The sequence below is a fragment of the Gorilla gorilla genome, chromosome 2 (genome assembly GCF_029281585.2).
Source record: "Gorilla gorilla gorilla isolate KB3781 chromosome 2, NHGRI_mGorGor1-v2.1_pri, whole genome shotgun sequence".
NCBI lineage: Eukaryota > Metazoa > Chordata > Mammalia > Primates > Hominidae > Gorilla > Gorilla gorilla.
In genome coordinates, this window is record NC_086017.1 from 134,486,626 (window position 1) to 134,501,199 (window position 14,574).

General features: G+C 50.6%; 1 protein-coding gene and 1 long non-coding RNA gene across 15 annotated transcripts in view; one reads left to right on the plus strand and one right to left on the minus strand.

The window, feature by feature from the left end:
• Positions 1-1,817, plus strand: part of LOC109026302 (uncharacterized) — a 46,450-nt gene extending 44,633 nt beyond the window's left edge. For 5 of the 6 annotated variants that reach the window (XR_008678690.2, XR_008678692.2, XR_002005295.3 and 2 more), the window contains 2 exons: positions 490-677; positions 1,492-1,817. This is a non-coding gene — a long non-coding RNA (uncharacterized lncRNA). Of the gene's footprint in view, positions 1-486; positions 678-1,491 lie in introns of all 6 variants that reach the window. The other variant, XR_010132912.1, reaches the window with a different exon arrangement.
• The window catches only part of MYLK (myosin light chain kinase), a 278,820-nt gene that overhangs the window by 16,705 nt on the left and 247,541 nt on the right, over positions 1-14,574 (minus strand). For 8 of the 9 annotated variants that reach the window (XM_063704112.1, XM_063704114.1, XM_055383826.2 and 5 more), the window contains 3 exons: positions 11,335-11,552; positions 9,086-9,209; positions 470-622 (listed from right to left, as the gene is read on the minus strand). In XM_063704112.1, coding sequence (XP_063560182.1) covers positions 470-622; positions 9,086-9,209; positions 11,335-11,552 — 495 coding nt within the window. Of the gene's footprint in view, positions 1-469; positions 623-9,085; positions 9,210-9,903; positions 9,923-11,334; positions 11,553-14,574 lie in introns of those variants that run through there. The other variant, XM_063704117.1, reaches the window with a different exon arrangement.

The following is a 14,574-nucleotide window of genomic DNA, read 5'->3' on the forward strand; positions in this document are numbered from 1 at the left end:
CAGAATAATAATAATAATCTGGGGATATGATTGGGACCCACAGAGAAGTTCTAAGATGCCCGTGTCCTCTGCTCTTGCTTGTTGAGAGGGTCCTTCCCCTGAAGCCCCTGAAGAGGGCTGTGGCTGGCCACAACTGTACCCAGAAAATAAGAAGGGCGGTCATTATTCACACAGAACAGCTGCCCCTTGCTCTGTAATGTGGTCAAGTGTCGCTTTTCAAGTCAGGTGTCTGAGCCTCTGAAGGTGAATCCCATGTCTAGCTCCAGGGGGCAGGGCCTAGGAAGTCGCCTCCCCAACCCACATGCACTCGGGTCTCTTACCATGCCCACCCTCCCTTCCTCAGGGAATGCTAGGAATGACCCAAGGCGGGGTGGCAAGGAGGGCACCCCAACAGGCAAAGGAATCCCCCTTTGCTTCCCAACACAGGGCAGGGAGTAGGGAAGCAAAGACTGAAATCCCAACTCATTACTTCATATCTTTCTTCAGCAGATTGCTGATGAAATCCTTGGCATCGTCGGAGATCTCATCGAATGCCTCGTCGTCGAAGTCCCAGGTGGCTGAGGTAACATTGGCCAAGGTTTCGTTATCGTTGTCTCCCATGAAGGGGGAAAGGCCACTGACTCTGGAGAGACAAGAGCAGGACAGCAGGTGTGGCTAGGAGAGGGCGCGACGACCAGGTGAGTGCTAACTGAGGTCATAGGCGAGGGTCGGCCAGCCTCCTCACCCCCAAACTCATGCTCTGTGGGCCTTGCACCTGCCTTTCTTCCACTTGTGGAAAGAAAGGAGGGTGTGGTTCACAGCCCTGTCTTTTCTTGGTCACCTGCCTCTTGACACCACCTACCTGTGAGGCTGAGGTGCAGCAGGTTGGCTTTAGATTATGGGCTTCTGCAGGGTACGCAGCAGGGCTGATAAGTCCCTCTGTCCCGGTTTTCTATTATTCCCCAAAGCCCAGGCTAGAGCCTTCTCCAAGCCCCTTCCTCCCGTGCTCCTGCCCCCTCTCTGTGGACTGGGCACATGGTAGTGATCACCACTGCATCCTTCTGTCCCCTCCCTCCCACCTCTCTCCACACACCTTCAGCTCCAAGAAGAGGGCCCGGCAAATAGGAGAGGCTCAGCAAGTGAAGTGTGTGCCCAATGGATAGATGGACTTTGAATCAGCAATGTAGGTTCGGGGAACTTGAGGCATTTATGCCAAACTAGAAAACTTCCCTATGAGGTGCCATGGCAGAGGACAGAGTGCAGCCTCTCTGCTTGCTGGATGGCCTTGGACAATTCCCTGATGTGTGTCAGTTTTCTCCTCTAAAATGGAGAAGCTGCCATTTAACTATAGGGTGGTCACTTCTTCATCCTCATCATCATCATGATGGCAGCAGACATTCATTGAGCTTTTTCTATGTGCCAGGCACTGGGTCAAGTGCCTAAAACAAGTGAACTCACTTAATCTTAACACTGCCCTATGATGCAAGTAATTCTTATAACTTTGTTTTACAGATGAGGGAATTGAGGCACAGCCCAGGCTCAAGTAACCTGCCCAAAGATTCGCAGCCAGTGAGATTGGAAGCCAGGTATCTGCCTCTAGAGCCTGTCCTCTTAAATGCTGTACTATCCTAACATTTCTGTGAAGATGAAGTAAATTGCAGTGTTCAGCGCTGGTACCAGGCCTGGTCCACAGTAAGGAAGCAGTCCATGCCCGGAGATCTCATGCAGTTCTGCTGGGTTCCCTCCACTGCCTTACCAAGCTGTGAGTGCAGGAATGACTTTGTGACCAGCAGCTTAAGCCAAATAAACTTTATAAGGTAAAGAATTTCAAAACAAAATAGAGCAGATTTGTGGCTTATTGACCTTACCTCTCACCTCTGTGCACCTCACCTTCATAGCAACAACTCACCCCACTGTTCATGAGGGCCTTGTGAGTCAGCCTCATGGGTGTTTGACCAGCACAGTTGCCCACAGTCCCACCCTTAGACAGGCCCTGTGCTTGGTTTAATGCTCTGCTGCTGTCATCTCAAGATTCTCAATAAGGTTTGAACAAGTGGCCCCACCTTTTATGTTGCAAATTATGTAGCTGTTCCTGCCCTGATCTCAGCTGAGCCCCATGAGATGGGTCTGGGGGCCAGGCGTGGTGGCTCATGCCTGTAATCCCAGCACTTTGGGAGGCCAAAATGGATGGATCACCTGAGGTCAGGAGTTTGAGGCTAGCCTGGCCAACACGGTGAAGCCCTGTCTCTACTAAAAATACAAAAATTAGCTGGGCATGGTGGCAAGCACCTGTAATCCCAGCTACTCGGGAGGCTGAGGCAGGAGAATTGCTTGAACCCTGGAGGTGGAGGTTGCAGTGAGCCAATATCGCACCATTGCACTCCAACCTGGGCAACAAGCGAAACTCAATCTCAAAAAAAAAAAAAGAAAAGAGAGATGGGTCTGGGGCCCTCCTGCCATCAACCTGTCAAGTTAGGGCTTTACCAATGTCCCTTCTCCCAAATGCTTATGAATCCATCATCATAAGCCAAGCACTGACAGATTCAGGAGTAAGGCTTTGGTTGAGTCTGACAGAACAAACCCCACTTGAAATATTGGGAGAAAAAGCTTGCCATGGGAGGAACCCTCTGGTGAAACCTTTTGTAAAGAGAAGAAAGCTTTTACAATGTGAATTGTCTCATCCTAATCAACATATTTGTGTTTCTGAATAATAGATTTTTGTGGATGGGATTTTTTTTAAAGCAAGACCCTGATTTATGTTTTAAGAAGGCAAAGAGAATCATTCTCGGTCATGTCCCCATGAGGGAAGGGTGGGCATTTACCTGTCCCCGAGTCTGCACTGTTATCTGCTGCTCCTTTCCCCTCTCTGGGCCTCAGTTTCTCCTTTTTCTTTTTTTTTTTTTTTGAGACAGAGTGTTGCTCTGTTGCCCAGGCTGGAGTGCAGTGGTGCGATCTCTGCTCACTGCAAGCTCTGCCCCCTGGGTTCATGCCATTACCCTGCCTCAGCCTCCCGAGTAGCTGGGACTACAGGTGCCCACCACCACACCCAGCTATTTTTTTTGTATTTTTAGTAGAGACGGGGTTTCACAGTGTTCGTCAGGATGGTCTCGATCTCCTGACCTCATGATCTGCCTGCCTCGGCCTTCCAAAGTGCTGGGATTACAGGCGTGAGCCACCGCGCCTAGCCAGTTTCTCCTTTTATACATCAAGGGGACTAGGCTAGATTTCCTAGGGGCCTCCCAGCTCTCTCTGTCTCTGTGACCCCAACCCCCACGTGGCCCATGCAAGCCCCATCAGGAAGCAGCCTGTCTCTTGCCTGTCAGCCACCTGCTGCTTCTTTACATTTTCCACTGGAAACAGAGAGGGGGGAAGTCCGGCAGTACTCCAAAAGATGGCAGGAAAAGCAAACAACCCGGCTGTGGAATGCAGAAAGTTCCCCTTCTGCAAACCTCCTTTCCTTATTAGGAACTATAATCCTGCAAAGATAGGTCTTAATCTCTGCAACTCTGGGCACAGTCAGGGAGAGCCTCCTCGCCTCTGGCCTCTGGCACTCCTCCTTCCTGGCAGCCTATCCATCTGAAATACTCTCCTCACCCTGCCTGGCTCCTTGCCTGCCCAAGTTCCCCCAGCATTCTTCCTATTAAAGAGCATGTGTCTAGAATAAAAAATATAATACATACACAGCATGTTGACAAAGAGGGTGTTTGAATTTTCAGTAATGCTGTTGCTGGGTGGTGGGGTTTTACAGGATTTTTAAAAACCTTTTTGGGGAACTTTTTCTTTGTTGCAGAATTTGCATAAGGGATCATGTCTTTTAATTTTTTTTTTTTTTTTTTTTGAGATGGGGTCTTGTTCTATTGCCCAGGTTGGAGTGCAGTAGTGCGATCTCAGCTCATTGAATCTCTGGCTCAAGCGATCCTTCCACCTCAGTCTCCTGAGTAGCTGGAACCACAGGTGCGCGCCAACACACCTGGCTAATTTTTTGTATTTTGGTAGAGATGGGGTTTCACCATGTTGCCCAGGCTAGTCTCAAATTCCTGAGCTTAAGCAATCCTCCCACCTCTGCCTCCCAAAGTGCATTACAGGCATGAGCCACTGTGCCCAGCCTTGTCTTTTTATTTAGAAAATAGTCATTATTATTATTTCTTTTTATTTTTTTGAGACAGAGTCTCACTCTGTCACCCAGGCTGGAATACAGTGGCGTGATCATGGCTCACTGCAGCCTCAACCTCCCCAGGCTTAGGTGACCCTCCCACCTAAGCCACCCAAGTAGCAGGGACCACAGGCGCATGCCACCATGCCCAGCTACCTTATGTATTTCTTGCAGAGATGGGGTTTTGCCATGTTGCCCAGGCTGGTCTCAAACTCCTGGGCTCAGGCCATCCATTCACCTTGGCCTCCCAAAGGGCTGGGAGTATAAGCATGAGCCACTGCGCCCAGCTAGATAACAGTCATTATTTGTTAAAAAAATCAACCGGTCAACAAATAATGTTAGCATTAAAACACCTCTTTATCTCCCTGGTCTTATCTAGTTTTTAACTAATGGATTGATCTGTTTTTCACAAAATTGTAATCAGTCTGGGCAAGTCCTTGGATGCTTTACTTTTTCTTCACTGGATGTATCAAGTACAGCCAGACTCTACATGTTGATTTTTAATGGTCAAATATTAGTCTTTGTGCTGATGAAACACAATGGTCATGAATGCAGGGCATTCTAATTTCTTAATTCTCAGGTCATTGCAAAAGAAATTCCCCCAGGGAATCTGATGTGGAAGCCTGTTTGGCTGTGGGGGCAGAAGGTTAGGAGAGCAGAGGGTGCAGAAATGCCTCTTGGACTACACTTTCTGTGTGTGTGTGTGCGTGTATGTGTGTGTGTTTTAAGAAATGGGGGTCTCGCTATATCAGCCAGGCTGGTCTTGAACTCCTGATCTCAAGTGATCCTCCCATCATAGCCTCCTGAGTAGGTGGGACCACAGGTGCACACTACTGCACCTGGCTTCTGTGTTGTGTTTCAAGCAGCAGACAGATGCCCCGACTGTACCAGTGGCCAGCTAAGGGGACCACACATCTGCTGATGGAACTACTGACTGCTAGGAAGGGGTTAGTCTTTTATCCATATTAGCCATCTGATACTCTGGTGGGAGAGCTGAGAGGGCTGAGTAGGTCCACAGGAAGAGCTGTGCATCATTTTGTGGACTGGCCTAGGAAGCAGCGACCTGGGGTTTAGTTGTGTTAGTAAAAGTTGAAGGTGGTGGCCGGGCTTGGAGAGGGAACAGGGATCCTAGGGCTGGAATCAGAGCGTATTTCCAGGCTCAGCAGCAGAGAGGGCAGCGGCAGCCCCAGGTGGGGAAGGCAGAGGTTACTGGATCCGGCTGAGGAGCCCTGCAGTCAGACCCTGGTCTGAGGAGGCCCCCGATGCCCCGGCACTGTGACCCCTCCTCAGCTGACTGGGCAGCTGTCACCAGAAGAGCTGACCTGCCTCCCCACCATACACACCTCTCCTCCCTCCTGGCATCTCCCGACCACACACCAGGGTGGGGAGGGACAGCTGACAGCTGTCTGTACCACGGTGGGTGTTGGACAAACAAACAAGCATGAATGGGAAGGCTGTGCTGCTGGGCCTGGTCAGGAAGAGGCAGGAGGAGGAAGCAGAGCAGCCATTGCTGGTTCGCTCTGGCTTGAGGGAGGCTGGGAGAGAAGGCATTGTGGAGTAGGGTGAGGGAAGGGCTCGGAGAAGAGCTGTTGTGGCCTCCCCACAGGCAGCAAGGAAGTACCAAGTCCAGGAAGTAGGGGAGGGAGACAGCAGGGGGAGGAGGGCTCTTAAACGGAGGTGGACTTAGGATTTCTTCCGTATGGAAGTGTGGCCTCCAGCTCTCTGGTATTCTCGCTTCCTGCCAGAAGCCACATGGCTATTGCTAACTTCAGAAGGTCTCTAGGTACTCATACAACCTACTATCTCCTTTCAGGATCCGGGGTAAGAGTGTGGGGGCTCCACGACCCCATCCTGCTCCTTCCCTATAGGGCCAGAAACTGCCCTGATGGCTGGGCTGGGTGGGAGAGAGTAAAGTCACATCGTCCTATGGTGACACGGTCTGTTGCCTTCCCTTCCAACTCCCTGGCCTCTCCATCTCTCACTGGCCCCAGAAAGGAGAACAGGAGGGGCTCTGTGGTACAAAGGTGGAAGTCGCCCTGACAGGGACTGCCCGACAGATGACTAGGCTCCAAAGAGAGGGATAGAGTGGGCCAGAGGATGCCATGAGGGCCACCAGAGAGCCTCTTTTGGGTGCTCCCAGCAGTGGCTCCAGAGTTCTGCATAGCAGGTGCTTAAAGGAAACCATCTCCTTGGCGCCAATGTTTGTTTTCAGCACCGCTCTCTGTTGAGAGCCCTGGCTTGCCGGGGGAACTCCCTGACTTCCATCCACGCTGAGAGAGCCAGCCTGGAAAAGCCCCAGAGGGCAGTGGCTCACAGTGGGGGTCCAGGAGCTAAGATGTGGCACAGGATTCATCCAGGCTGAGTCTGTGCCACCTGGCCTGGGTCCTTGCCACACACACACCCCTCCTCCCTCCTGACAACCCTCTGCCCAAGCACTGGCAGCATCAAAACTATCTTCTCCCCATTTCCAAAACTCTGCCCTAGTTCTTGGTCTTTGCTTTAAAAGTAATCTGGTAAACAAGGTAACATAGTGGCCAAATTATTATGTTCCTCCACCGAAAAGAACTCTCATTTGACAATAAAGTGCCCTATGACCCAGTTATTCTAATTCTAGATTATATATCCAACAGAAATGTACAAATATATTCACTGAAACACGTGAACCAGAATGCTTCCAATGGCCAAACTGGAACCCACTCAAAAGCCTATCAAAGCAGAATGGATAAATTAACTGGATTATATTCACACAATGGGATACTACATAACACTGAGAATAAACAGTCTACAATGACACATAGTACTATGAATGAATCTCGCCAACGATGTCAAGCAAAAAAAGCCAGACACTTCTCTCTGTATGATTTCATTGACATTAGCCATGAGGGTAATGGTGACCTCTGGGGGTTGGTAACAGGGAGGGGTGCCAGAGGGCTGTGGGGACCTGGCAGTGCTTGGTTTCTTGATCCGGGTAGAGGTTACACAGGTGAAAACTTAGTGAGCAGTCTAGTCACTGCTCTGTCACTGACCAGTAGAGAGACCAATTGTCCTGGTTTGCCTGGGACTGTTCCCATGTTAGCACCAAAAGTCCTGTATCCTGGCAGACTGGGACGACTGGTCCCCTGGCCCGACTGTGGGAAGTGGGCAGCCACATGGGCTTCCTTGGCCCCTGTCACCTCAATGCCACGTGAAGATGGAATCCCTGCCATGACCCACTCTTGGGTTTGTTCTGAGCATCAAACAAGGTCCTATGTGAAAATCTGTAGCTGCAGAAGATCCTGATGCCATGGCAGTGGGAAAACCCACTGAAGAATAAACAGTAAGGCAAGTCTCCATGACGGCTGGAGGGGGACCCTGGGACCAAGCCAGACTACAGCGCAGCTGGGGCTGAACAGAGAGAGCTGACCAAGGACTGCTTCTCAAGGGTCTGGTGTTTTTCCCAGGGCCAGAGGTTAGCACTGCCCAGGCCTGGGGCCGCCCTGAAAGGGGCAGGCTGGCCCCACCCCCTACCCTGCGGTTCCTTACTTATCTAGGGAGCCAGGGAGTCAAGCTCCAGTTCAGCTGCTGTCTTCACTGGTCAGCGCCCCTTCTCCAAGAGGGGGCGGGGCAGGGAGACAGGCAGGGAAATGCACACCTGGCCCGGGGTTTTTCTGCTGATCTGGGGAAGGCTGTGGTGGTGGGGCTAATCCCAGGCAGGAAAGAGGATAACTGTCTGGGCTACAATGCCTGTGGCGCAGGTTCCACTGAGGGGGCTGTCCTAACAGGCTATAGTGAGTAAAGCTCCTGAGCATGTGAAAAAGTCACATTGCACAAAATTCACACCACTTCTGCTAAAGCTTTTATAACACTGGTTTCTAAACCTGGCTATGCATCAGAATCGCCCAGAACCTTCTCTCACACTGGAGTCTGAAGGCCCCAGGGGTCTAAGAAAGTATTCATAGAGGTCTTCCTCATTTTCTATGAAAATGTTAAATTTTTCCTTTTGTTCTGACAGTAAAAACATTATTGAATGAAAGCATACGCATCTGCATCTTTGGGGACACCATCCCATAACTGCATGTGGCCACACAGGTTCAGGGGCTGCCACACAAGTTCTGAGGCTAATGACTGTCCGCACCCTGGGGCTTCAGGGACTAAAGCAGCCAGACCCCACCGACAGAGTGTGCTCAAGCCTTGTTACTCAGAGCGCAGTCGTTGAACCAGCACATTCGCAAACCTAGAGCCTGTTAGAAATGTGGCATTCCAGGTCACCCGGACCTGAACAAAAACCCTGCAATGTAAGGAGCCGCCTAGGTGAGTCAAGCATGCTAATGTTTGTGAAGCGCCGGCCTAGATGGCTGGCCTCCCCTCTCCTGCATTATTGTTCATTGAAATGGCTTTGGATTTCCCACCTGATTTTTCATTTCTAATTACTGTGTTACTTTCTTTTATCTGTTAGTCCCATTGAAGGCTCGATCATCAATAGTGTTTATTAATTCATCCATATACTAGACTCAGAGATGAGGCTGGTAGTTGGGGTCCCCATGCCTTGGGGATGGAGTGCTATGCCCTGAAGACAATGAGGATGCCCAGAGATTCGCCCCTGGCCTCCTGCCCTCCTTCTTTGTGGACCCACACAAGTGAGGTTTTATTACTTGGTGCCAGCCACATTTCCCACCCTCCTGACCAAAGGCCCCAGGCTGGCCAGCCTTGGGGACAGTGAGCACCCAGAATGGGGATCTTGGCATGTGTAGCTACATGATGCTACAGAATATGCATGCTACTGACTCCCTGGGAGCCCAGGAGCAGGGTGGGCTGCCAGGGATGGGAGGGGAGCCTGCCACCCTCCTGACTCTGGGGGGGTCTCCCCATCAGGACAATGGCAGGGCAGCCTGGGGACCCTCCTATGGAACCCTCAGCCCCCACCCACTGGTCCACCAAGTGATCCACCAGTCCACCAAGTGCCCCAGGACTCACAGGATGTAGCAGATGACCCCGATGCTCCACATGTCTGTGGCGTAGCCGATGGGCTCATAGTTGATCACTTCAGGAGCCACAAACTCCGGGGTGCCAAAGAGGACCTTCAGAGACCCCGCGTTCTCTGAAACCAGGATGGAGAGGGATAAATTGCCAGCACATCACGGAGCCAGCTTGAGACCAGCAGCTGCCCGAATCTGTGTGTTGACCCCAACCTGGGAGGGGCCAGACACAGGCTTTGGCACAGAGAACAGGCACAGAGACATCTGACCTCCTTGTTAAACAGGTGCGTCAACACACCAGTGAAACCAACAAACCTCACACTCACCTCAAATGTCCTGTGCAGGGTGGGCAGGGGGAGAAGAGGCCGCTAAATCACCCGCCCCTGAATGGTCTTCTTGTGAGTCTGTCTCATGAGTTAGTTCCCCTAGGCAGGGACTGTGACTTATGCTTAATAATAATCTCTAGCATTCACTATGTCCTATGTACCCCACCGGCAGCTTTACAAGGGTTCTCACCCACCCCAAGGGGTAGGTATAATGCCCGTGCTACTGAGGACATGAGTGAGGCCCAGGGAAGTGCAGTGATTTCCCCACCCAGTTAACAAGTGGTGGTCAGGACTCAAGCCCAGGTAGTCCAACTCCTGAGCCATGCTTACCACCTTTCCTCCCTCCTGCCTCTCCTACTCCTCACACAGCTTCATGGCTGTCCTTCAGGAGCTACTGGTAGGGTAGTCGGGAGAGGCTTCAACCCCAGGGTGGTACCTCTTGGCCATAAAGGACCAGAGATGCCTGTTAATATGTGCAAAAGGCAGGTACCTGTGGGCTATGCCTGGTCTTGCTTAACTTCGCAGAGCTCACAGCAAATGTTCTAAAACAAAGCATTTAACAGCCCTCAGATGTGAAAGCTCTGCTCCAATTCCTGCCTCTCAGCCCTTTCTGCTACATTTTAGCCACTTCTCAGTTATCTGGTCCTTGGTGGACACGGTTGTTCCCACAATATCCCTCACCAGTGGAACCTGGACATTGTGTTCCCTGGGCTCTGACACTGCCGACTCCTGAGGACAGCGGCCTCTCTATTTGTTTAATTTATTGGTGGTCACTGTTCAAAGGCAGGCCCTGTATGCCAGCCACTGCCCCTACCCTGTCCTCTTAGCAGCCACTGCCCCTACCCTGTCCTCTTAGCAGGAGTGAGCAGAGCAGAGCAGGCACACGCGCCCAGCGCCGAGGCATGTTTCTCACCTGACTGCGCTGACCACCAGACCGGTCATAGTCTATCGGAACCTCACCCCCCCTTACCCCTTTCCTCTTTATGACCAACACAGCCTCAGCCAGCACTGAACATCGTGGGAGACATTTACTGGGTGGCATTCATTTGGCCCCTCCTTTCTACTCCCTGCAGGGTGGTGAAATAAAGCCAGCTCACCCCAGCCCTCGGGCTCCTTGCTAGCAGGGCAGTGGCTAAGAAGGGAGGATGAAGCTGTTTCCTCAATCACCAGGACATCAAAGGGCTGCAGAGGCAGGCTGGATGCAGGCAGAATGTGAGCCAGGCAGGCATCTACCAAAGTGCTTTCAGGGCGGCCTTGAGACCCTGACCGCCTACCCCTGTGACCTCTCTCCTGGCTAGCATAAGAATCAGAGGTGCTGCAGAGCACCCTGAGCAAGGTCTGGGGTCCTTGTTCCAATCCCAGCACATCCCCTGGCTCACAGTGGGACCTCCTGGGCAAAGCTATTGTGAACCTTTGTTTCCTAGTCTACAAGTTGGGGCTCATAAAATCTACCCTGCTCACCTCATGGTGAGAATCATAGGGATTATTTTTTATGTGAAAGTGCTCTAGAAACTGTACAGTATGATGCAGATGTGCAGAGCCACCATCACCAAAATGACTTTTGCTGCTAATGGCACCAGAGTGAAAAACAAAAGGGGATAATCATCATCATATATACAGCTAACACCTAAGCAGTCTTACTATGTGCAAAGCACTCTTCCCATCCCTTTACCTACATTAACACATTTGATCCTCCTAAGAAATCTGTGAGTTAGGTCCTACTATGATCCCACTTTTCTGATGGGGAATTTGAGGCTTACTGTCACGTCTAGTATGTGGTAGGGGCAGGATTCGAACCTGAGAAGTCTTCATGGTCTCGGATTTAACCCCAATACTGTATGTTTCCTCTCACACTCAGTGTGAGAGGAAACGGCCAGTGCAATACACACTGGTGTCCATGGGAGAGGCAGATGAGCCTTACCCAGCCTCCTGGCCAGACCAAAGTCGATGAGCTTGATCCTGGTGCCCGTCTTGTTGACACACATGATGTTCTCCGGCTTGAGGTCCAGGTGCACGATGCCCTGCTTGTGGATGTACTCCACCCCCTCCGAGATCTGCCGCATGTACTTGATGCACTCACGCTCCGTTAGCTCAAAGTCCTCATCAATGATGCGCTCAAACAGCTCCCCTCCTGACACGCTGCAGGAACACGTGCACGGGGTGGTCAGGCCACAGGCTCATGGAGGCCAGGCTGGCAGGGAGTCTGGCCAGGGTAGGCTGGGGGGTAGGAGAAACTGGCAGGAAAGCCCAGGGAATGGGGGTGATGGGCAATTCCTGAATCCCCACCCTCCGACATGGGAGAAGGGTCAGGGCCTCCTGGTTTCCCATCAGGGAACCCTGCCCTGCACCTTCTAAGCTGCTGGGGACTCAGGGAAGCATCTACACTAGGCAGTTTCAGAGGTGGGTGTGAACACAGAGATCCAGACATGATCTTCTTAGCAAAAAGAGTGACCTCTAAACAGTCTCTTTCCCTCAAATGACCACACATGCCTAAGGGAACATTCTTGTACTCTAGCCGTGTCTTTTAGTCACAGGGAACTCAAGTTCAAAATACTCACAGTTCCCACAAGCATTTGTTCTGCATAGCCAGGAACGGAAAAATATCTTCAATCATCAATAATGAGCCTCAGCAAATTTTCTAAAATTAGTTGGCTGTAACTCATTATACCTACAGCTGTGACAGATTTGCTTACTCTGGCCAGGCCTATAGTATTGGTTTCCTCCCTGCAGTCATAATTAACTGGTCTCCCTTGGACCCCTTCCTTACCCCAGCTGTGTAATCCTTTCTAACTGGATAGGCTTTGGATCCTGGCTATTTCTAGTGAACTTTGCTTCTGCAGCCACAGGCATGCATCCTCTGCTAGGGACTGCCCTGGGGTCTCAGCCGTCAGCATACTGCCCTTCAGTGCAAATGCATGGCCCCACCGCCTGAGTTGCATGAGTCCTCTCTGTTCCCCTGTCCTAGCCCTCTGACCCACCTTTCTTGGTCTCTGCTTAGCAAGTTTAAAGCATCTCTCTGGTAACTTATGCAGCACCCAGATATCAGTAAGCTTGCTTTTCTTTTTTTCTTTTTCAATTTTTTTTTTTTTTGGTAGAGACAAGGAGTTCAAAGTTATGTTGAGCTATGATCACACAACTGCACTCAAGCCTGGGTGACAGAGCAAGACCCTGTCTCAAAAGCGAAAGAAAGGAAAGGAAGGAGGGGAGGGGAGCCCAAGCTGGTCTGGAACTCCTGGTCTCCAGCGATTATCCCACCTCAGCCTCCCAAAGTGCTGGGATTACAGGCATAAGCCATCATGCCTGGTCTATAACCAACCAACCTACCTATCTTCCTTCGTTCCTTCCTTCCCTCCCTCCTTCCTTCCTTCCGTCCTTCCTTCTGTCCTGCCTGCCTTCCTCCCTCCGTCCCTCCCTCTCTTCCCTCCCTCCCTCTCTTCCCTCCCTCCCTTCCTCCCTTCCCTCCCTTGCCTCCCTCCTTCCCTCCTTCTCCCCTCCCCTCCCCTCCTCCTTCCTTTCCTTTCTTTCGCTTTTGAGACAGGGTATTGCTCTGTCATCCAGGCTTGAATGCAGTTCTGTGATCATAGTTCAACATAACTTTGAACTCCTGGGCTCAAGCGATCCTCTTGCCTCAGCCTCCCAAGTAGCTAGGACTACAGGTATGTGCCACCGCACCTGGCTAATTTTTTTAATGTTTTGTAGAAACAGGGTCTCTCTCTGTCACCCAGTCATAAGCTCATGTTTCTGCGGTGGCCTGTAGGTCCACCAGTTGAACAAGGCCGGGTGGGTTCTGGGCCTGTCCTCTTGCAAGGGTATTTCCTTTCCTACAGAGAGTCCTCACGAAGAGGAAAGGAGCTGAGTTTGAATCCTGCTGCTGCCTTTTATGAGCTGTGTGACATTGGGCAAGTTGCTTAACCTTTCTGAGTCCCAGTTTCCTTATCTATCCCTGCCTCAGAGTTTTTAGGAATGTAGGAGGCTTTGTAAAGTATCATGCCTAATACACAGAAGGTGCTCAACACTTACTGCTTATCGTTTGATAAGCTGTGGTGGGCTAGGTGGATCTTGTCACTGACCCCTGCAGGAGAGAGACAGGGATGCACTGTGGGGCCCAGCATACCACAGCCTCTGCCACGTGACACACACACTCACTTCTGGAAGGGCTGAACTGGAGAAGGTCAGTCTGTGCCAGTGACAGCTGGAGGGAGCTAGAACTCACACTTTAAAACCCATCTGAGAAGAAGGTCCCCAAATGGCCAGCAGGTGGCGCTCTTGTCCTTATGCCCTCCATTTCTATTGCTCTCTGCCAAGGCTCCAAGACAAACTCTCATCTACAAGAATTCTTAGGTCTCAGCCAGTTCTTAACATCTCTGTGCTTCATTTTCCTCATCTGTAAGATGCAGATTAAAAACAGCCTCACCTCACAGGGTGGCTCCAAAGACTAAATGGGTCAACACAGGTAAAGTGCTTGAAGTGTCTGGCACACAGTCAATGCTCAATATTAATGATCAATTTTCTATGTAAAGAATCACTTGGGGCTCTTATTAAAAATACAAATTTCCAAGCTCCTCCTCTGGAGATTTTGATTTAGAAAGCCTTGGGAGAGATCTGAGGATCTATATTTGTAATAATTACTCCAGGTCATCCTTATGATCAGACAAGTTTGAGAAATACTGGCTTACTCAACTACCACTCCTGGGAGGCCAGCTGAAATTCACGCCCTCTGAAAAAGTCACTCCCCATTTCTTCACATGGAATGATCTTTCCCTCACTGGGCATCCATGGCCTTATGTCCATAGCCTTGTCTCTGCACTTTCCATGGCCTTATGTCCGTGGCCTCGTCTCTGCACTTTGTGTATCAAGTTGGCTTTGCCTTGAAGTTCTGAACACATCACAGGTGGCAGGCTCATCTCTAGACCCTTATTTGCCTCCGACTATATTTGGCACAGACAAGGTGCTCCAAAATGTTTACATTTAAATTTTAAATATTCTGAAAAAGTAAGCAACCATTGTTTTCAATGCCCTTGGGAACGTCTGAGGCATGAGTGGTGGGAATCTGAGCCATGGAGATAATTCCTGCTGCATTTCTGGAGGAAACCTATTCAATATAAATTCAAATAAGTTCAATCCTATTCAGATATACTTATTATATTTTGAAACCTGTTCC